Source organism: Sus scrofa, chromosome 4 (assembly GCF_054392235.1).
Source record: "Sus scrofa isolate SSC_HxYL_T2T_F1_AM1 chromosome 4, Sscrofa_HxYL_maternal_Yorkshire_Landrace_v2.0, whole genome shotgun sequence".
Classification (NCBI taxonomy): domain Eukaryota; kingdom Metazoa; phylum Chordata; class Mammalia; order Artiodactyla; family Suidae; genus Sus; species Sus scrofa.
In genome coordinates this window covers 15,167,828-15,189,416 of record NC_139386.1, presented here as the reverse complement: position 1 = coordinate 15,189,416, position 21,589 = coordinate 15,167,828, and the positions used below count along the sequence as shown (strand labels likewise).

At 50.1% G+C, this 21,589-nt stretch overlaps 1 protein-coding gene across 17 annotated transcripts in view; it reads right to left on the bottom strand.

Annotated features, from left to right (window-relative positions):
* Positions 1 to 1,365: 1,365 nt before the first annotated feature.
* MTSS1 (MTSS I-BAR domain containing 1) overlaps positions 1,366 to 21,589 on the bottom strand; it is a 169,891-nt gene continuing 149,667 nt past the window's right edge. For 2 of the 17 annotated variants that reach the window (XM_021088943.2, XM_021088945.2), the window contains 9 exons: positions 19,816 to 19,973; positions 18,264 to 18,371; positions 16,368 to 16,465; positions 12,175 to 12,394; positions 8,781 to 8,900; positions 7,504 to 7,698; positions 6,050 to 6,223; positions 5,547 to 5,709; positions 1,366 to 4,328 (listed from right to left, as the gene is read on the bottom strand). In XM_021088943.2, coding sequence (XP_020944602.1) covers positions 3,628 to 4,328; positions 5,547 to 5,709; positions 6,050 to 6,223; positions 7,504 to 7,698; positions 8,781 to 8,900; positions 12,175 to 12,394; positions 16,368 to 16,465; positions 18,264 to 18,371; positions 19,816 to 19,973 — 1,937 coding nt within the window. In that variant the 3' untranslated portion in view covers positions 1,366 to 3,627. Of the gene's footprint in view, positions 4,329 to 5,546; positions 5,710 to 6,049; positions 6,224 to 7,503; positions 7,699 to 8,780; positions 8,901 to 12,174; positions 13,577 to 14,627; positions 16,466 to 18,263; positions 18,372 to 19,815; positions 19,974 to 21,589 lie in introns of all 17 variants that reach the window. The other 15 variants (XM_021088944.2, XM_085021683.1, XM_021088948.2 and 12 more) reach the window with 8 other exon arrangements.

The window sequence follows — 21,589 nt, the reverse complement described above, 5'->3', positions numbered from 1 at the left end:
TGTTGCCGTGAGCTGTGGTGTAGGTTGCAGACGCGGCTTGGATCCCACGTTGCTGTGGCTCTGGCGTAGGCCGGCGGCTACAGCTCCGATTTGACCGCAAGATTTACTGGAACATGGAGTTCCCGTCGTGGCGCAGTGGTTAACGAATCCGACTAGGAACCATGAGGTAGTGGGTTCGGTCCCTGCCCTTGCTCAGTGGGTTAACGATCCAGTGTTGCCGTGAGCTGTGGTGTAGGTTGCAGACGCGGCTTGGATCCCACGTTGCTGTGGCTCTGGCGTAGGCCGGCGGCTACAGCTCCGATTTGACCCCTAGCCTGGGAACCTCCATGTGCCGCAGGAGCAGCCCAGAGAAATAGCAAAAAGACAAAAAAAAAAAAAAAAAAAAGATTTACTGGAATAAACTCGAGTTGAAAGATTAACTGTAGTGACTGGAAGGCATTAAAAGCTGAGAGTGACAGTTTGCCCATACTGAGGATGTATTTCTTCAGTTTTCTAAAAAGTTCACTAGTGGAATGTTAGCTTTGACCGAAGGACCACTCTAAGAAGCACACATTCAACAAATAAACATGGATTTAATAAGATTCTCTCACAGTAATCTTTTTTTTGGCCGAGTCTGTGGCATGTGGAAGTTCCCAGGCCAGGGACCGAATCCTCACCAGAGCAGCAACCCAAGCTGCTGCAGTGACAACAGCCAGATCCCTAACCCACTGTGCCACAAGGGAACGCTGGGATTCTCAGGAGTGGAGTTTGATGGCTGGGGTTAAAGGATCCAAACAAGAGGACACTCTCTGCTTATTCTGAAGGCAGTTTTCCAGCTTTGCTTCCTCTACCGTAGCTTGGACTGTCTTAAGACACAAAGGTACAGGTAGGAGTTCCCGTTGTGGCTCAGCTGTAACAACCCGACTAGTATCCATGAGGATGTGGGTTTGATCCCTGGCCTTACTCGGTAGGTTAAGGATCTGGCGTCGCTGGGACCTGTGGTGAGGTTCACAGATGTAGCTGTTGGCTATGGTATGGGCTGGCAGCTGCACTTCCGATTCGACCCAGAGCCTGGGAACTTCCATATGCCACAAGTGTGGCCCTAAAAAGAGGGGGAAAGAAAAAGGTAACAGAACTCTATTAATAATGTCTCCCCCACCCCCAAAGATAAAGCCACTTTTAAAACTCAACCAAACCCAGCTAGTTATCGTTTTTAGTAACTCATTGGAGCTATTAGGTCAGGCAAGTTGTGCCCTTAGGGTACATAACAATCCCCCAAATTATGTTTTGTCATTTTGTAACTAAACTCAATCTGAGTCTCGGTCCATCTTCTAACATTTGAGGAAGACCTCCACCTGAATTTTAATAAGACTTGAAATGCAGGGCTTTTTTTTTTTTTTTTCTAGTGGTTCTTTATTTATAATGTAGGCTGAAGCAACTATTACAAGGTAGAAGGGAGACACATTACACAATTGTTATTTATACAAGTTTAGAACAAAAAACTGCACAGGGAGAGGTCAACTCTCGGTACAAACTAGCAACTAAAGCACAATAATTTACCTTTAGAAACGATTTCTTTATTTTTAGCTGTGACACTGCTTTTACAATATGCAAAAACACAAACAGAACTACCCAAAGTGTTTTGTCACATTCTTTCTACATTGAATTTGGCAACATTTTATATTAAATTTATTCAGATTATACTAACGTTTAAAAACTAAACAAGTGAAAAGCTGTACCGCGGTACAGTTACATCCATTTATTTCAAAGGTTTAAAATACCACTTTTATCTATTGTAATTACCTTGCAGTGATTTCTGCTTTTGCAAAAACCATCTCAAGCATCATATGCACAATGCATCAGCTACTTTTAGTCATCAAGATTGGTGGGCTAAACCACAGGCACTACTGTTGCTTATATTCTGTAAAAGGAGCTTGTTTTTCAAAGAAAAAAAGCTTAAATAGTTTCTAATAATCATGCCTTTGCTTGAAAGCCATAACATAAAGTGTTCTTGAGCAATCACAGCAGTGTTAAAGGTTAATATATAGAACAGTGACTATACAGGTACGTTTGTCACATCCAATGCAGTTACGTATTAAAGCATAAGATTATGTAATTGAGGATTAGAGCCAACAGATCTGCAGGGTCTGTGGGGCCCACCAGGCTCCTTTCCCTTGAGAGGTCGGGACCCCAGACAAGCACATTCAACTGACCTGACAACTCAGGGCTGGCTTTCCTTTTTAAACACCACTGCATTCTCTAAATGTGACCCCTTTAAATCTACAAACCTCTGTTGGCTTTAGGGAATGAGCATTACAACAAATTTAACTTTCACCTAAAAAACAAAAGACATAATAAGTCCATTCCAAAAAACGTTACCTAGAATACCAAAAAAAAAAAAAAAAAAAAAAGGGACAGTATAGTGGTCAGATTCCCAGTGACACGAACTCAATCCTCCTCTCATCGATGTTTCCGTATGAAGCCAATTAACTGCCATTTATTTAAAAGAAGATAAGAAAAACAAGCCCCCAGACTGGTAAACACATTGGCAAGTTGCTGGACTCCAGGCTGGTTACCCTTGTTAAATCCGTTTGAGTTTTTTCAAAATATTTGGGCTTTTCAACGGCCCAGCCTGCTGGGCACAGTTAAGTAGAAGGCATTTGCTATATCTAAGAATTCCCTGCTATCATTTTAAAATGTCTTCACATTTCAAAAACTGCCTTACCCTTTTGGATGTATTTGGATTCAGTGAAAGTGGGTATAACAGACGAGTAACGGAAGTGGGGGATTCTACGTCTACCCAGTGGCAGCAGCATGCACGGGACGGGAGGTGGGTGCTGGGTGCAGTCAAGAGGAATCGTGGGAGAAAGGAAGTCCTTACGCGCCCTACGGAGACAAACACTGCAATCCGGTATGGCTTATTTGGATGCATTTACCGTGAAGCTACTAGAAATTCAACCTACAAGGCTACTCTTAAATGTAACAGGATTGGCTATGCTGACGGTGTGCCCCTCCCACGACCCTCCCCCCCAACCCCAACCCCATCTACCATCTCCAGCTGACTTCCCTCCGAATATTGCTCATTAATCGTGACCCCTGCTTTCCTCATCCAGAACTTGGTACATTTGAATAAGAACTTTTACCCCTTTTTCCATTTTGTTTGTACATTAAAATAACTTGAATTTGCTTCTAAGCCAGACTACTACAATGCATCTACAAAAGCCTGCAAGAAAAAAAACAAAACAAAACAAAAACGAAAAGGCTAAGTATAGTTACCCTTTTTTCTGAAATTAACTACTTCGTGGTTCCCCTGCCCGACCTCCCCCCGACCCCTTATGCATTTAAAATTTTACAAAGACTTGTAAAAAAGTTAAATGGAATTTGGCACCTTCAGAAAAATCAAAAGGGAAACTAAGATTAAAATGCGCAGAAAGAAAACGGTCAGTATTTACAAATTAAAAGATCAGGGTTATGTCAGTTACATGTGTTGCTTTGAATACTTATCTAAAGGTGTCGGGTATTTTCAAAAGAGCTGTGTTCTAGTTGCCTACAAAATCTTTCATCTGATTCTAGACTGGAATGGATCAAGACCAATTAGGTTTTGTTAATCAGCCAGTTCAGGCCCCACTGGCAGCACTGCTCGGGAGCCTAAGAGAAGCGGGGGGCCGAGCGGTCGTTGGTGGTGGTCTTCTTCAGCTTCACGCCCCTGCGGATGGCGTTGAGCATGTCTTCACCCTGCGGGGCCTCCCTCGGGCTCAGGTCTGCAGGGTCACTCTCTGCAGTCTGGCCTGGGGAGGCAGTGGCACTTGGGGGATCCCTTTCCTGGTCTTCGGCCTCGCTTTCTGGAATCGCCTGTCTGTGCTCCTCGGGGATGCTTGGCTTGGGGCCTGGAAGAGGAGGGTTGACGGAGGCTTGGCCGCTCCACGTGGAGGAGGGCATGCCGGTGACACCCTGGGGGCCCTCGCCCGCGGACGGCGACTCGGGGCTGTGCTCACCCCGCTCCTCGGGCCCATCGGGAGGGGCCGGCAGCACCCCAGGGAGATCTGGGACCGTGGGGGTCTTGACAGGGATCACCGGGGTCTTGATGGGGATGGGACCGGCTCCTATGGTCCCCCGGCGGACAGAAGGCTTGGTGGAAGGGGTCCGTCGGATGGTTGCAACCCCTGGGGTGACCATGGCGGGTCCAAGGGTGGTGGGGAGGCCAGCCGTCGAGGCCGGACGCTTGGCTTGGAACATCCGTCGGTAGGACTGGCTGATGTCACTGTTTCTTGGGATGGTGGAGGATTTGTCAAACTCCTGCTGATCGGCCTCCTGGTCACCGCTTACAGAGAAATAATCGTAATCTGAAACTGATCATGGGATCTGATTAGAAGTCTCCAAGGCAGCAGCAGGGCTTCTGGATTCTTTCGGGGAGGGCAAGAGGCACCAGAGGCCAGGAACTTCACCCACAAACTCATCCCCAGCTTCCCCGGGTTCGTGGCCATCCTTTGAAGTCCCCAGCATCTAAAAACCCTCGACAGGGATGGTCGTTTTGTTCAGCGGACACAGCAGGCCGGCCCTCTGAGGGCTGGGTGGTGAAGAACACAAACCTGCCGGGCTGCAGTGAGGCCGCCTCTGAGCCTCCCTGGGAGGAGTCAAGGGGGTGGAACAAGGAAATAACCTGGAATTTGACACAAGAGGCGACCTCCACACGGACCATCACAGAGCTCACTACCTGCCTCGAAATCAACGCTTGAGGCTAGAAAAACAATGGAGCCACTGGCAATGAGTCTCCGGAAACAAGCACAAAGATAGGTCCCACCAGTGAGGTGTGCTCATGTCCTCTCCAAATATGGGGTCATGTGGCGGGGGCATCTCAGAGCACGTTGCTGAACAGCAGCACTCTGCCATCTGGGCCAGGTCAGTGCTGTGCTGTGTATTAGAGGGTGTTGAGCAGCATCCTTGGACATCTAGATGCTAGGAGCACCCCCTCCAGTGCCACAACCAAAAATGTCTGCCAGCATTGCCGAATGTCCCCTAGATTGAGACTCGCACCAACGGACTGCCAAGAGGCTTGTCAGTGGGCAGGGGGTGAAGGGGCAGGTTCACAGAGAATTTGGCTGGGATAGGTTGAGTCTGGACTTCAGACTCTGACAGACCTTAGATTCAAATGACTCACGCTGCTTCTTATTAGTTGAGTGCACTTGGGCAAGTTTCTAAGCCTCAGTCTCTACATATGTACAATGGGTACAAAAACACATAGTACATAAGCCATTGTAAAGGGTAAACAGGAAAATCGAGGGCTTAGCACACCAAGTGCCCAACATACATAATGTCATTATCATCAACAGCATCTGTCTGATTCAACTTGGGAACTGCCCTGTACCCTGATCGCCAAACACAAGCAAAGCTGTGAAAGCCCAGTCACTGCCTTGGATGGCAGCTACCCGACAGTGACAGACGGGCCCTCCAGAGCATTCCGAGCTGCTCTGCTGTGGCCAGACGTCTGCCTCCTCCAGCAGGGAGGGCCCCCTCCTCAGCTGGCACCGCCGAGGAAGCCCGGCTGGACAGCCCAGGCTGCCTCCTACCTTGGGAGGGGATGGTGTCCTCAGAGCAGCAGGGGGTGGTGGTCTGGGTGCTATAGCCGCTGGAGCACTGAAGCGAGTCCCGGCTGCTCCTCTGGGTGTCCAGCTGGAGGCCCCGAGACAGGGCCAGTGCCAGTTCCTCACAAGCCTCCATCTCCTCTCCAGGCTGCAGGGGGGAGGGAAGAGACAGACCCACCAGGGCCGTGAGCCACTTGTCCGATATCCCCAGAGCCCTTCCACACCCCCCTTCAAAGGGGGGCCCCCACAGGACTCCTGTTCTCCAGTGACCACCACTCTGTGGGCCCCGCTGGCTGTCAAATTGCTTGGGCCCTATGCAGGCTCTAGAAAGTTCTAGAGTTTGATTCTCATATCAGGCCTTTCCCGGGGGCCTTCTAAATGCTGCAGGGTGGGAAGTAGGGGAAAGTGGCCTCCAGTTTCTGGCCAGTAGATGGCCCCCCACCAGGTCCCCAGGGGCCCGGCCAGCTATGCAGAACAAAGAGCGTCACCCTGGTGGCGGCCGACACAGTCATGCTCCGTGGTCTCTGAGCCTCCTCGGCAGCGGCGGGCGCACCTCCGGCAGCAGTGGGGCCTCCCCCGCTGGAGTCTGGCTCCCGCTTCTCTTTGCGGCGCTGAAGAGTGTTCACCAGAGGCTGATCGTAAGGTCCTGGCTTGGCCCAGTCCTAAGTGGAACAAGCGTGGTCAGGCGCCAGGGCCTCTGCCTCCATCGGGAGGCTACAGAACCCACCAGACAGCTGCCCACCCACAGGAGGCAGCTGGTCCCCATGGGGGAAGTTCAGGCTGGGACAGGCCAGCAGCCCCTTCTCTGCCCCCACCCGGCTCTAGACAAGGGGGCAGAAAGTCCTTTGGGGACCCCCTAGGTACCTCCCCTTTCCTCCTCTGCCCAAGACTGAAAACCTTCAGCAACTGGGCAGGTAGCCTATGGAAGACTCTCAGTTACAGCCACCGATAGAGCTGACCCCCGGCCTGAGGTGTCTGAAGGCACCAGTCAGTGGAGAGCACATCCCCAGGGACCAGGCCCACCCTTCTGACGTCTGAGGAACTCCCACTGGCCTAACAGCCCCAATGCCCTCACTTGTGTAGAGTGGCCACCAGGGGGCACTAGAGGAACCTCAGCCACTCTCCCTGAGGCCGAACCTCCCCCTCTGGGAAACAGCTCCAAAGGGGACTTCTGGATGGGCCCTCTGAGGTCCTCCCATAGGAACGGAAGCCCCCTGGGCCAGATTTTGAGGAGTCTGAGGGGTCCGTACCCCTTGTGAGGGATGAACTCAAGACCTGCTCAAAATGCAGGCCACCTAGGGGTCAACTACTCAAATTAGGGACCTTCTCTCAAAATAAAGTAGAATACCCTTTTGGCATCAACTGGACTTGCTAGGAAATAATATAAAAACTTTGGTTTTTATATTTAAGCCCACATGTTTTAATATAAACAATTGAGACTAAAAATAATGTCTGCGTGTACTTTGAAGATAAACCATCGTAAGTGAAGACACATTTAGGGGGTATGGTTCTGTTACCGTGGCCCAATAAGGGACTCAGGGGAACAGTCTGGGGACCGTGGCCGAGGAGGACAGTCCCTCCCAGCCCCTGAAAACAGCGACACCCTTAGGAAGCCCCCCGCAGGGCAGAACTGGGCCTTACAACCTGGAACCAACGTCCCTGCAATGCCACATCTGGGTCTAACTGGGGTTGACTGGTGTTTCCTGAAGGGAGCCACCTCCTGTCTCAGCTCTGTGTGGGAACAGATGCTATCTCGGAGCTGCCTGCTGGCTTCTGGGTCCCCCCCGCCCCCATGGGAACTGACTGCGGGAGGAGGAGTCATGGGGAAGAAGGCAGAGTGTGAAAGGAACAGGGGGAGGGGGCTGGGGTGAGAAGAGGGGTGAGCACAGAGGCGATGGAGGGGGGGAGAGGGGGCGAGAGGAGGGTGGAGAGAGACACAAACCTTCCAGCTAGGGATCTGAGATGACGGGAACATGCCGGGCCCAATGGTGTGATAATGAGCGTAGTCTGGAAGGTGGACAGAGGTGACCCGAGGGAGCAGGCGGGAGGCAGGCAGGCAATGAGGGGAAAGGCTTGCCCCCACGGGCCCCACCTGGGACTCACTTGGTAAACTATAGTGAGAAAACCCGTTAGACAACTGGAAACAAACAAAAAAGGGGGAGGGAAGAAGGAAAAAAAAAATTAATATAACAGGATGACTGTGGCGATACAAGATGGCATTGACATTCAAGGGGTAGGGGACGAGACTTGCATATTTACAGATAAAACAAACATCGGGGCTCTGCTGCCTGTGGAGCATCCATGATGTGAGAGAAAAGCGCCACATTGCAAAGGATGGCATCAAGGGAGCATTCGGTCGGGGAAACAGTTTAACTACATCTTAGAAGAGTCTGGGAATTATCATCAGTATCCCTCAAGTGCGGTGCTCTCGATGGGTTTCGATCATTAATAATTTCAGGGTGATGGCAATTTGCTCATCTCATTATGCAAATTTTCTTTTTGTCTTATTTTTTTAGGGCCATGTCTGCAGCACATGGAGGTTCCCAGGCTAGGGGTCTAATAGGAGCTACAGCTGTCGGCCTACGCCACAGCCACAGCCATGCCAGATCCAAGCCACGTCTGCGACCTACACCACAGCTCACAGCAATGCCAGATCCTTAACCCACTGAACGAGGCCAGGGATCAAACTCGCAACCTCATGGTTACTAGTCAGATTTCCGCTGTGCCACGACGGGAACTCATTATGCAAATTTTAAAACCGGAAAGCATCCGCTGAAGCTGTTCATTCCAGGTTTCCAAAATCATCCCACAAAGCAGGAGCAGCTTCCAAATCGGGGTGAGGAGGGGGATGCTGCAAACCACAAGGCGGAAAAGCACACAGCTTCTGCTGCAGTGAAACGTCACATCCAACAGCATGGTGACAGGAGGCCATGGCAGGCGGGGTACAGGGGAGGGGAGGGGAGGGGGTAAGAGGATGTCCATCCACGTTCTGGAGAGAAGCCTTCACACCTCCGAGTTCCCCATACCCCTTGCTCTCCCTCTGGACGACCACAAGGTCACTGCTCAGGAGCCAGGTACCCATTCTGGAAAAAGCCCTCGGCTCTGGCCCTCCCTCTGTCCCCAAGAGGGGCCGCTCTTGGTGGAGACTTTGAGTTCCTAGGAGCAGCTGGCCAGGGAACGGGCTGGGGGCGGGGGGAGGCTGGGACCCCAGATGGTCACCTTCTCCGTGGACGCCCAGGCGCCCATGGTGGAGCCTGAACTGACCGAGGTGGGCGAGCTGCACTCGCTCACTGACTGGCAGGTTTCCGAGGCTTCGGAGGAGGCCGAGCTGGATGAGTTCTGCAGCCAAGGAGGGACCACACGCCACCAAGAAAGAAGAGTCATAAAAAAGAAAAGGTGGGGGCAGGGGTGGGGAAGGGCACGCACGAGAGATACAGACACGTACACGGAAGAGGGAAGGATGAGAGAAGCACAGGGTTAGGGTCATTATTCCCAAAGCTGCGCCCACGTAGAAGCTACCAGGCCCTGGACAGGAAGCGTGAGACCCAGCGAGCTCCAGACCCAATGGACCCTAAGCTCCCCAGACCCCCACATCTGAGCGTGGCGCACAGCTCCTGTGCCTGGCACCAGGGATCCCTGTGTGCTCCTGGGCGTTCCTGCCAGTGCCGCAGGCCCAGGGACCGAGGGACGCTCGCCTCCGATACCTCTCAGGGGCCGAGGCATTACGGATTGCTTGGGCTTTTGTTCCATATCCGCCTTCATCACATGCAGCCTCTGAGTCTCTAGGGGGTGGTTTCTGGCTACAGAGCTGCCTCCTCATAAGACACCATTTATTTTAGGTCTCTGCCTGGCGAGTGACTTTGAACTTTGGGGCAGTGAAGCCCAGTGGTCAGGGCAGTGTTCCCGGTGGCCGTCGTGGGGAGGGATGAAGCTTCCTGGCAGGAGCTGGGATGTTACAGGAGGGGTGTCGGGCTGGGAAAAGACCTCTTCAGGCTGATTTTCTCAAACCTGCAGTCTCTGCCAGTCACCCCGCTGCTGGCCAGGGCACCTGCTCCCAACCCAGTCAGTTTCCTAAACTTCAGCTGTGAGGCAGAGACTGCCTGTCAGTTGCCCATCACACTGCAATATTCCGGTCCTGTCCTGGCCACGTGGCAGGTGCCTAACAGTGTGGACTGGATGATGGACCATGACCATCTCGTCCCTGTAACTGAGTCCCCAGCACACACTGGGATAGTGCTTTGCGTCCTCCCAGGCATTTGCTTTGCGTTCCGTACTGTTAACTGCCATCTCCTCCCACTTGTTCAAGCAAGTCTGAGCCTCCTCTACCGCTTCCCTGGAAGTGTTCTTATATTCATTGGCAAGGAGGCCAGATCTGTGTTTCTGTCCACCCGTTTCACCCGCCAAAGAAACGTTCCTACAAAAGGGCAGATCTTTAGCCTCCCAGCCTGCAAGAGCAAGGAACCGAAAAGGCACTCCATGATGCACGTGGCCAAAGCAGGGCCGGGCAGCACGGTGGACGTCCTGGCTGCTTCCCCAGCTCTGTGCCTGGTTAGCAGCCCAGGATCTCAAGTCTCGAAGTCTGGGTTGAAGGCTTTTCTCTGCCACGTCCCAGTCAAGGAACCATGGGCTCAATCTCTCTAAACCTCTGTTTTTCATCTTTAAAATAGGGGTCAATAATAGCTATAAGATGATGATTAAAAGAGATCACAGGTGTGTGTGTGTACGTGTGTGTGTAGTGCTTAATCAACTGTAAATAAAAATCAATTATCATTATAATTTATCAGGACTATTTATTTTGGTTCCTCTACTTCAAGGATGTTCAATTTGAAAAAAGAACCAGTAAATCACCCTAGGACTGCAGGTCCATAGTTCTTTTGACTTATGCTCATTTTTTTTCTGAAGAACCCCCTGTCTTGATGGAGTGAATGGCTCTAGGCCTGAGCTGCAATCATGGCCCCACCACTCCTGGGCCAATGTGGCACAATTTGAAAAGAGCAGAGTGGAGGATGATGGGAGAATTCTGAACACATCCTGCCCCACGGCATTCATTTCCACCTGTGCACCTGAGTCGGGAAATGAAGGGACCTCCCCCTTACGGATGTGCTCTCTGCATCCACACGAATAAAGGTAACCCCCACTGCCCTCCAAGAGACTGTACCTTCTGGACTGTGCCATGTGTCAAATTTCCTTAAATTTCCCCTCTATCTTATAAGCAGCCGTAATGGCTTAAAAAACAAAAACAAAAACAAAACGAACCCAGAATTCTCAATTAAATTTTGCAGCATCCCTGAGTTTACTGAACTATCCTAGAGTTGCAAGCCAAGCATTTCCTGGGCATCGGCTTTCAGATTTAAATCCCAACAAGCCGCCTTCCGCTTCCCTTGACTTTACGGAGGCAGAAACACTGCTTCATTCAGCCTGATCCACGCACATGGCAAGGCTGAAGTGCACGGCTTTTTTTTTTTTTTCCCCCAGAAAAGGGTGTCAGCACACAATACTGTGTTAATTTGTTAGTTGATTAAAAACCCACACAGAATGACGCTGCTCATTAGAAAGGCCTTTGAGGGCTTGCAAATTCCTGCTCTCCCTCCGACCATTCTCACTCTCTGCTCACAAGACATGCAGGTGTGGTTTAGTGCCATACGTACTGGGGACAGATGAGGGCAGAGACGGGGGACACGTGGGTGACACCTTAGAGACTAAGCCAAAGCACCCCAGCTAGGACAAGCACATCAAAACTTAATGCCCTGCCCGGCTCCTGCCTTCTGCTTCAGCTGGACCTGCTGGGCATCTAGCACCACCTAACCTGACTGGGGTCAAAGGGATTCAACACCGTCCCTTCTCCCAGAAGCAAGGTGCTAACAGAAGATGCTTTCTCATTCTCATTCTCAACACACATTGATAAAAGGAAGCTGAGAGCACCAAGGAAGGGCTGTGAGGGAGGCACTGTTCAACAACAGAGTCTCTGCCTCCGTGTGCAAATGCCCAGGAATTACTAATTGTGCTAAGCCGGGCACTTACAAGGATGCCGGAGGGTGGCTAACCACTTTGAGTCTGTCTACGTACTTGGGAAAACCCTCCAGATCAACGTGGTAACTCAGCCATCAGCAGCATGATGACCATAAGCTTCAACCCCCACTGAAGTCTCTCTCCCTTTAGGGGGACAATACATTTAAAGATGAGAAATTAAACCAGAGGGTTCCTGAGTCAGAAGACGGGGGTTCTGTCCCAACCCAGGTCCCCCTCTGTTTTCTTTTTTTTTTTTTTTTTTTTTTTGGTCTTTTTTGCCTTTTCTAGGGCCATTCCCGCGGCATATGGATGTTCCCAGGATAGGGGTCTAATCAGAGCTGAAGCAGCCGGCCTACACCAGAGCCACAGCAACGCGGGATCCGAGCCGCATCTGCAACCTACATCATAGCTCATGGCAACGCCAGATCCTTAACCCACTGAGCAAGGCCAGAGATCGAACCCACAACTTCATGGTTCCTAGTCGGATTCGTTAAGCACTGAGCCACGATGGGAACTCCCCAGGTCCCCCTCTGATTCCAGCCACTGAGGGTGGTCAGGACCCAGGTTTTGTGATGGCTGCTCCTGGCACCCAGAGCACCCTTACCTGGTTGGGGGCCTCTGGCGGCATGGGGGATGGCGACTTGGACTGGAAAGCGTCCTGGGAGATGAATCCTGAGTCGTGAGAGGACACGCTGGACAGCCGCACAGGTGCCTGCTGGGCCAGGCTGGAGCCGCGGTAGCGGTAGTGGGAGCTGGGCGAGTGCGAGTGGGAGCCGTGGGAGCCGCTGGACCTCGAGTCGCTGCTGTTGACACTGTTCAGGCTGCTATGGGGGGGAAGGGGACAGACCACAGGGGACAGACGGGGGAAGCACAACATGATGCCATCAGCCCCAAGGAGCTGCGCAAATGGTGAGAGGTGTTTTTAAAAGACCCAACTATCAAGCTGATAAATAAAAGTTTTTTCTCGTGAGTTAAGCGGGGGAGACCCAGTCAACGGTGCAATGAGGCGGCCTTAGGACGCAGGCCTGTGATTCTTAAGAGTCCAGTGCTTATGGAAAAATGTTCAACATCGATAATTATTAGAGAAATGCACATCAAAACTACAATGAAGGACCACCTCACACGGGTCAGAGTGGCTACGATTATTAAGTCTACAAATGACAAATGCTGGAGAGGGTGTGGAGAAAAGAGAACCCTCCTACACTGTTTGTGGGAATGTAAATTGGTACAAACACGATGGAGAACAGTATGGAGGGTCCTCAAAAAACTAAAAATAGAACTACCACATGATCCAGCAATCCCACTCTTGGGCATATAACCAGACAAAACTACAAAAAGATCCATGCATGGGTGTGTTCATAGCAGCACGATTCTCAATAGCCAAGCTATGGAAGCAACCTAAATGTCCACCAACAGATGAATGCATTAAGAAAATATGGTACACATATTCCATGCAGTATTATTCAGCTATTAAAGAGAATGAAATAGTGCCATTTGTAGCAACATGGATGCTATTAGAGATTCGCATACTAAGCGAACTAAGTCAGAACGAAAAAGAAGAAAACCATATGCTATCACTTACATGTGGAATCTAAAACATGGCACAAAGGAACCTATCTACAAAACAGAACCAGACTCACAGACATGGAGAGGTGGCGAGAGAGAGTAGGATGGACTGGGAGTTTGGGGTTAGTAGATGCAAACTATTACCTCTAGAATGAATAAACAACAAGATTCTACTGTAGAGCACAGGGAACTATATCCAGTCTCTTGGGACAGACCATGGTGGAAGATAATAAAGGGGTGTGTGTGGGGGTGTATGTGTCTGGGTCACTTTGCTGTACAGCAGAAATTGACACAACACTGTAAATCAACTATACTCTAATAAAAAATAGGAAGCAGATGTCTCTCTCTCTTTTTTTTTTTTTTTGGTCTTTTTACCATTTCTAGGGCTGCTCTGGTGGCATATGGAAGTTCCTAGGCTAGGGGTCAAATCAGAGCTGTAGCTGCCGGCCTACGCCACAGCCACAGCAACGCAGGATCCGAGCCGCGTCTGCGACCCACACCACAGCAATGCCAGATCCTTAACCCACTGAGCAAGGCCAGGGATTGAATCAGCAACCCCATGGTTCCTAGTTGGATTCGTTAACCACTGAGCCATGACGGGAACTCCAGGAAGCAGATGTCTTAAAAAAAAATAAAAGAGTTCAGTGATGCCCAATTCTGCTGTGTCACCTATCGCCAAGCCAGAGGACCCCACTGTCTGTGGCATGAAAAGAATTAGGGCTCATCTCATCTGCTCACCAAAACCACGGCCCTGAAGCCGAAACCACAAAGGCTGCAGCATGACCCAGCTGGAACACGCAAGTATCTCCCTTAGATGGACCACCCGGGCCCAGGAGACCAAGGTCACCGCAGCCAACCATCACTTTGCACCAAGAGACTCCTTGAGGTGATTTAATCCTAAGGAAGCCTTGCACAAGAACCCCGCACAGAACACCAGCAAAGCAACCCTGTGTTTGCATTCATGTGTTTCAGATTTTATTAACAAAGTTGGTGCTTTACTAAATGGCTTGGCCACAGGTGTTTCTCTATTAAAATACCTATAGGCCTGGCATCAGAAAACACCTGGCAAGACTAAAGGCCATCAATCTACGCTGTTTGCTTCCGAGGAGGGACAGTAAACAGGATGCTGGAAAGTGACACGTGCCCGCTGGTGCTCTGTCTGCATCCTGCTTCCAATCCTAAGCAATACGTTGTACACTCTGTCTGATCACTCACATGATGAAACCCAGAAAACTACACAAAGCCGCGTGGTCCAAACAAGCAGAGCTGACACAGATGGGGCAGCTGGTAGAAGCATCAGAAGGTGTGAAATAGGAGTTCTGGTCATGCCACAGTGGTTAACGAACCCGACTAGGTACCATGAGGTTACGGGTTCGATCCCTGGCCTTGCTCAGTGGGTTAAGGATCCGGCGTTGCCGTGAGCTGTGGTGTAGGTTGCAGATGTGGTTTGGACCCCTAGTTGCTGTGGCTCTGGCGTAGGCCGGCGGCTACAGCTCCGATTCGACTCCTAGCCTGGTAACCTCCATGTGCCATGGGAGTGGCCCTAGAAAAGGCAAAAAAAAAAAAAAAAAGACCAAAAAAAGAAAAAAAGGTGTGAAATAAATAACCCAGCCTGGGATTAGAAAGTTTGTGGTTTCTGCTGCTAACTGCGCAAGAGACACATGTCAAATTTCACAAACTCTGACAGCTAACAAGGCAGTCAAGGGCCGTGTGACTGTTCCACACTAGAATTACTTGTGTGAATATTCCTACAGATACAGGGGACTCTTCTGGGGGAAGTCACTGCTACGGGGGATAGTTATCATGACTGTGGCTTTTCCTGTCCCGTCAGCCAGAAAAGGGCATTTGGAGACTGACAGCAAAGCTCATTGCAAGTCCGCTGCAGCAAGCTCAGAGCTGATGGTGTCCACGCAGCATGATTTTCTATTGAAACTGAAACTATAAGAAAGAAAAGATACTCCTGTAGCTTTCTTTTAGACTGAGAAGACAGTTTTCTTGGCCACTAAAGAAAAGAAACCCCTCAATAAAAAAACCTAAATACATGTGTCACACTCACACAGGCCACAAAAGATGACACGGAGTTCCTGCTGTGGCTCAGAGGAAACAAATCTGACTAGCATCCATGAGGATGTGGGTTTGATCCCTAGCCTTGCTCAGTGGGTTAAGGATCTGGCGTTGCCGAGAGCTGTGGTGTAGATTGCAGATGCGGCTCGGATCTCGCATTGCTGTGGCTATGGTGTAGGCCGGCAGCTACAGCTCTGATTTGACCCCTAGCCTGGGAACCTCCATATGCCTAAAAAGACAAAAAAAAAATAAAAAACAAATAATAAAAAGACGACAAGAAGAAGGCAGCCAACATTTGCAGGTTGCAGAAGTCAGGATGGAGCATCCTAAATCTGAAACTTCCCGCTCCGTGTACAGTACACGAGCTCAAAAAGAAAAGACTACACACACACACACACACACACACACACACACACACACGCACATGTTGCCATACATGGATTCTGCAAATCCATCCTGCTCTTTCCTCTTAGTGCTAATTTACAGGACGTGGAAATTCATTTGGCTTTGAAAAGTCAAAGAAAAAGATGAGCAGGTGTGGTAGACCAAGAAAAGTGAGGCATGAAGATGTTTCTACCCTTCCAGAAGAGAATAAACTTGGCAGTCAGCAAGCCAAGAATGGTCTTGGACAGAAAACTGCCAAAAACCAGCCTTGCAAATGGCAAACTATTCCAATGGATTCTCACTGTGAGTCGGTAGGTAACACTAATAACAGGCTGCTGCTGCTGCTGCTGGTGAACAGATTGAGAATTCTATTCACTCTACGAAGCCCTGAGCCTAAATTTGGGGGGAAATGAGGGCCTGAGCCACTGTTACTGCCTTCATTTGTTCTGGCAATGATGAGATGAGCCCGCACAAGAACCAACCTCTTTGCCCTTTTGCAGCCCATGTGGTTTTTACTGGGCCCAATAGGAAAATTCATGAAATGGGAAAACCCATACAGTGCACACTGAGAAAGCTGTGTCCGCTCGTCTAAAGCCTCGTGGGATTTCTTCCTTCTGACTAAACTGGAGACTCAAGAGAGAGCCCCAAATCAAGATGAGATCCTCTCACCCGATCATATCAACATCTCCTGTTAAAATGAGCCATTCTGGAGCTCAGCACTCACATGTGCGTCAAGAAAAATGCCTGGTCCCTAAAGCAGCAGCCCAGCCCGCCTTCACTTACCTGCAGACACTGGATTTGCGGGACATGGTGGTGCTGGGGGAGGAGGGTGGTGTCTGGTACGACCAACTGTAATCAGAACCTTTCAAGTCCAAAATCACCTATGGGGACAGAGCCAGGAGGGTGAGCAATGTGCCGAGAAGGGAAATGTTATCCATCAAATCTTTATACCCATTGTAACACTGAAATTTTGCCATCATTGAGGAGTGGCGATCAAAGAAAAAAATGTTAAGAATTGTTTTAAAAATTAAAGAATCATGGAGTTCCTGTCATGGCTCAGAGGTTAACGAACCCGACTTGTATCCATGAGGCCATGGGTTCAATCCCTGGCCTTGTTCAGTGGGTTAAGGATCCGGTGTTGCTATGGCTGTGGTGTAGGTTGGCAGCTACAGCTCCGATTTGGTACTTAGCCTGAGAATTTCCATATGCCTCAGGTGCGGCCCTAAAAAGACCAAAAAAAAAAAAATTAAAGAATCATAGTACCAATCCATTAAAACTATATTCCTTATTCTGAGACAAGCAAAAATATAATTACTGGGGTGCAGGGGAGGGGGGACCACTAACAACGTGACAACAACAAAAAAGGAAGATTTAGTTACACATTAACAATTTTATAAGAGCCATTTACACCCAAGGTTAGAATATATAGGATTTTTGTCTTCTGGCACCACACAGACAATCACAGTTTCAAGTTGTGATGATCTTACGTCTTAGCCTCTTGACAGTCAATGGTCACTTGTGTCCCATTTGACCATTAAAACCTGGTGGAATCACAACCAAGCCAATTCTCTTACAATTGCTTCCACATGTGTCTCCCTTACTTGGCACCAGGCTGTTTGAGTGTAAGATTCACCTTCCGTTATATGGCAGGTGCTCAATTAATGTCTACTCACTGGGTGAAGGCCTGCATACTGCGGTCTAATAAAAGCCATTTCCTAGGATGGAAAACATAAGCTCTCAAATTCGTCTTCTGTGTTGGCTCCCAGGGAGGTGGTGAGAATTTTACAAAGGGCTGAAGCCAGCAAGGGATTTATCAGCTGTTTCCCCAAATAGGCCTCTTCCCACTGGATCTATGCTAATGTCAACTGAACCACATGAATCAACATTAAAAAAAAAAAAATCGCCGTTTTCATAAGCGAAACCCTCGTACATGACTTAACTTAGAATGGGAGAAGTTCAGTGAGAATGACTTATAACGATAACTAAGACACACCACTGACATGTTCCTATGAGCTTTTATTTCTAGACGGTCAGTGAACACGGTGGCTTAGAGCATATGGGCTCTGGACACTGATAGCTTGGTTTAAATCCCAGTTTTACCAGTAACTAGCTAGGTGAACCTGGTTGAGTGATTTTCTCTCTCAGTGCCTTCAAGGTTCTCTGGAAAGTGGGGATAAGAGTGAAGTCTAGCAGAGCAAGTCTATGCGAGGAGCTTAGAGCAGTGCCTGAGAGACAGTAAGCGCTCTATAATGACCAGGGACAATGTAAAACACAGGTGTTATTTTTCTCTTTTTTAGGCCATAGCCGCAGCATACGGAGGGTCCCAGGCTAGGAGTTGAATCGAATCAGAGCTGCAGCCGCCGGCCTACATCACAGCCACGGCAAAGCTGGATCCAAGCTGCATCTGCAAACCTACGCCGCAGCTTGTGGCAACGCTGGATCCTTAACCCACTGAGTGAGGCCAGGGATCGAACCCACCACCTCATGGTTCCTAGTCGGATTCGTTAGCCACTGAGCCATGACGGGAACTCCTATGTTGGGTTCTTAATGCACTGGACCACAAAGGGAACTCCGACACGGGTATTATTTTAAGTGAGATATTGCCGCAGGGAACCCTCAGGACCTTGAACTTTGACCTCTGTGGTTTGCTCTCCCGAGGCCCTAGCCCACAAAACCTGCCTGTTCACTTGAGGAGGGCAGCTTGTGAGGGTCCATGGTCAGGCTTTTCAGATCTTCCGATATGGTCTGAAGGTGCGTTATTTCCCCGAGCATCGAGATTTCTTCTTCCTGAAAGTAATTCACAACCTGTCGTCACCAGCGATTCACATCTATCATCTTGATCCCACTGTTTTTATTAGGGACAGTATGTAACGCTTTCAGCTTTTCAGAAAAAGGCATCCAGGGGCTGGTAAGGTTTTTTTGTTTGTTTGTTTGTTTTAGGGCCGCACATATGCGCGGCACAGGGAAGTTCCCAGGCGGGGGGTCGAATCAGAGCTGCAGCTGCCAGCCTACACCACAGCCACAGCCACGCAGGATCCAAGCCGCGTCTGTGACCTACACCGCAGCCCATGGCAACGCCGGACCCTTAACCCACTGAATAAGGCCAGGGATCGAACCCGCATCCTCATGGATACTAGTTGGGTTCATTACCACTGAGCCACAACGGGAACTCCCAGATTCATCTTTGCTTAAGCCATTACGAGCCCTTTCTTTGGGGTCACGGAGATGAAAAAGTAATCAGCCATAATCATGGAGAGATCCTGCACAGGGAGGAACAAGCCACAGCAAACACGTGGGCCTTGCCCCTAGTGTCTGGGGGCTGGCAGGCCTGCCTGAAGGTCTGCCGTGCACTCTCACAGGAGCCTCGGCACTGCCCCCGCCCCATGGGCCAAGGGCCGCCTCCCCCGCTTCAGTGGATGACATCATTTGGAGATATTTTGGTCCGGATCTGGCTGCGCTGCGACAGCCCACTGTGTTTCCTGGAGATTAAGTGCCCCCTTCTTTCTTGTTTTTTCCACCAGCTTAATCCGTGGCAGGTGAGGCAGGAACGGGGGACATGGAAGAAACAGTCATGCACTGTCCCAAAGCGCCAAGCCGGGGCTGTGGGCCCAGGTAAGAACGAGTCATGGAAAAGCGGAACAGCTCACACGTGGGCATTTTTCTACAGGGCCGAGGGGAGGGAGCTGGCGCCTGGGGGGTCAAGAAAGCCTACGACCGAAGTTCTCAAGGCACGCAGCCGATTTACTTAAAACTTAGCTCTGCCCTGATTCCTCGAGGCTTTTCCATTATTACCTTCACAGCCGCTTGCTGGCATTCGGCTTGGCCGGTGGGTCTCAGTATCATCTGGAGGACTGATTTATTTAAAACCAAGATGCATCGGTCCCCACCCTCAGAGCTGGATATTCAACAGCTCTGGGTTGGGCCTGACAATGTGCATTCCTAACCCGTTCCCAGGTGCTGCTGCCGCCCTGGGGCCCACACTCTGAGAACCACTCTGAGGGCCTTCTGGCCTTGGGGAGAAAAAGTAAGTGGAACCCCTGGGGCTAAGAACACAGATGCTGGGGCTGCGTGGCCATCAGCAAGTTGAGATAACTACTGGTCCCCAGAAATGACTCCATCATGATGCCTGACGCATCGCAGCTTCTCAAGGCCTCTAGAGTGGGTGGACAAATCAAGGAGGGTCTTCTCCAAACTGGCAGTTTCAGCCTTCTGGAACTTTCCACCAACTCACAATCACAGGCCGCAGCATAGAGATGAAGGTGCAGAACCGGCCCCGTTCTTCGATCAAAGCCTTCCGGACAGCCTGCTTCTCTGTTTCTTCCAACAGGAGATACTTATCGTTGACGTCTTGGAGCGCGCTGTCCAACTGGGGCTGGATGTCGCCTCGCCCTGCAAACAAAACAAAAAGCCCCAAGCGTGGCTTGCTGAAATACCAGCTCCTGGAACCAGTACCCTCGTCCCTCTGTCCTTGCTGGAGTGGAAACCACAATTTTCCAGGACATTAAAAAAAAAAAAAAGTATTTATTTATACCCAGAATGGATTTAAAGAAGCTGCTTTTCTAGGACTAGACATTTCCAATTTCCAAGGCCCACAGGGTACATCTCCCCCAGTTTATCTGTGACAGGTAAAATTTCCTGGCCTAGCTCCTCATGCCTTGCCTTCTAGAACGTTCTAAAGGGATAAACGAGGTGAGTGCCTATGGACGTTTCCAAAAATGGGCACGAGCTGGCTTTGTTGGGTCATTCTCAATGAAAGAGCCTCTGTTGGGACAGAAGTTTCTGTCCCAGAATACAACGCTGGCAAACATCAGCTCGCCTGGCTCTGGGGGACCCCTGGGACTCTTTGGCAGTTATTTGAATTCCCCAGTGGAGAGTTCTGAATGCCTTTCCTGTAAAACAAGGCAAGCAGCAAAAAAGACCTGCAGTCAGATCTCTTACTGGGGCAGGACTAAGGCGGTGGGATGGGTGCTGAGCCTGGCTCACGCTCAGATATCATCTGGCTCCATCCACAGACCCCAGCTGTGCAAAGGCAACATTTCAATAACTCTAGAACCTGGTGAGCAACCTGTCTTTATGAATAAAGTTTTATTTGAACACAGCCATGTCCATTCATTTCAGGTTGTCTCTGCCTGCCGTCACCACACCTGCCAGCTAAAGCTGTGTCTCACAGACTGGCCCCTAGACTGAGAATATTTACAACCTGACCTGCTAGAGGGAAAAGCCTGTAAAACACAGATAAATATCAACAAACGCGCTGGTTCCGAGGGTGTGGCTACTAGAAATCTGATCTGCAGGTGGGGACAAGAGGGTGACCTCCCAGGAGGCCAGCTCATGAGTGTCCACCCTGGACTCGCCATGCTCACCTACTGCCTGAACCAGAGGAAGAATTTCTAAACTCCTTCAGGATGGAGGCTTGGACTCTCCCAGCCCAGCCCCCAGTAAACTGCCATCTGCGTATCCCACGAGTGCTCCATGAACGCTTAATCGTTTTAAACAGAATGTTAGAGATGGCGGGGGCTAGGGGTTATCCAAGCTGCCCCCAGTTCAGTGGAGGAGGAAGCCTAGAGAAGGTGAGAGCCTTGTCCCAGGCCGTGCAGGGAGGGACAGGCACATCAGGACAGAGGCCACCCCGCCTGGCCCTCAATGCTGGACTCCGCCACCTCTACCCGCTGCCTCAAGCCTGGTGCATGTATTCCCTCCCCTCCTAGGAAGGGGCCTGACCAGTCACCACTCAGCCCTCCTAGAATGATGTACAGAACACCAAATGCAATGTGTTATTCGTTTGAGGAAGTGAAGGGTCAGGGAAACTGCCTTGCCTCTAGGAATATCGTCTGTATTTCCTCACAAGCAGATGAGAAAGCTTCTTTTGGAGCAAGAGGCTTCAAGAATGTTTGCCTAGAAACAGTCATTGGATTTGGGGCAGGGATCACGTTGTAAGCACAAAAGAGAAAAATCACAGGCAATCAAAAGTCACCCTCGAAAACACCTTAGACGGCAATTCGAGT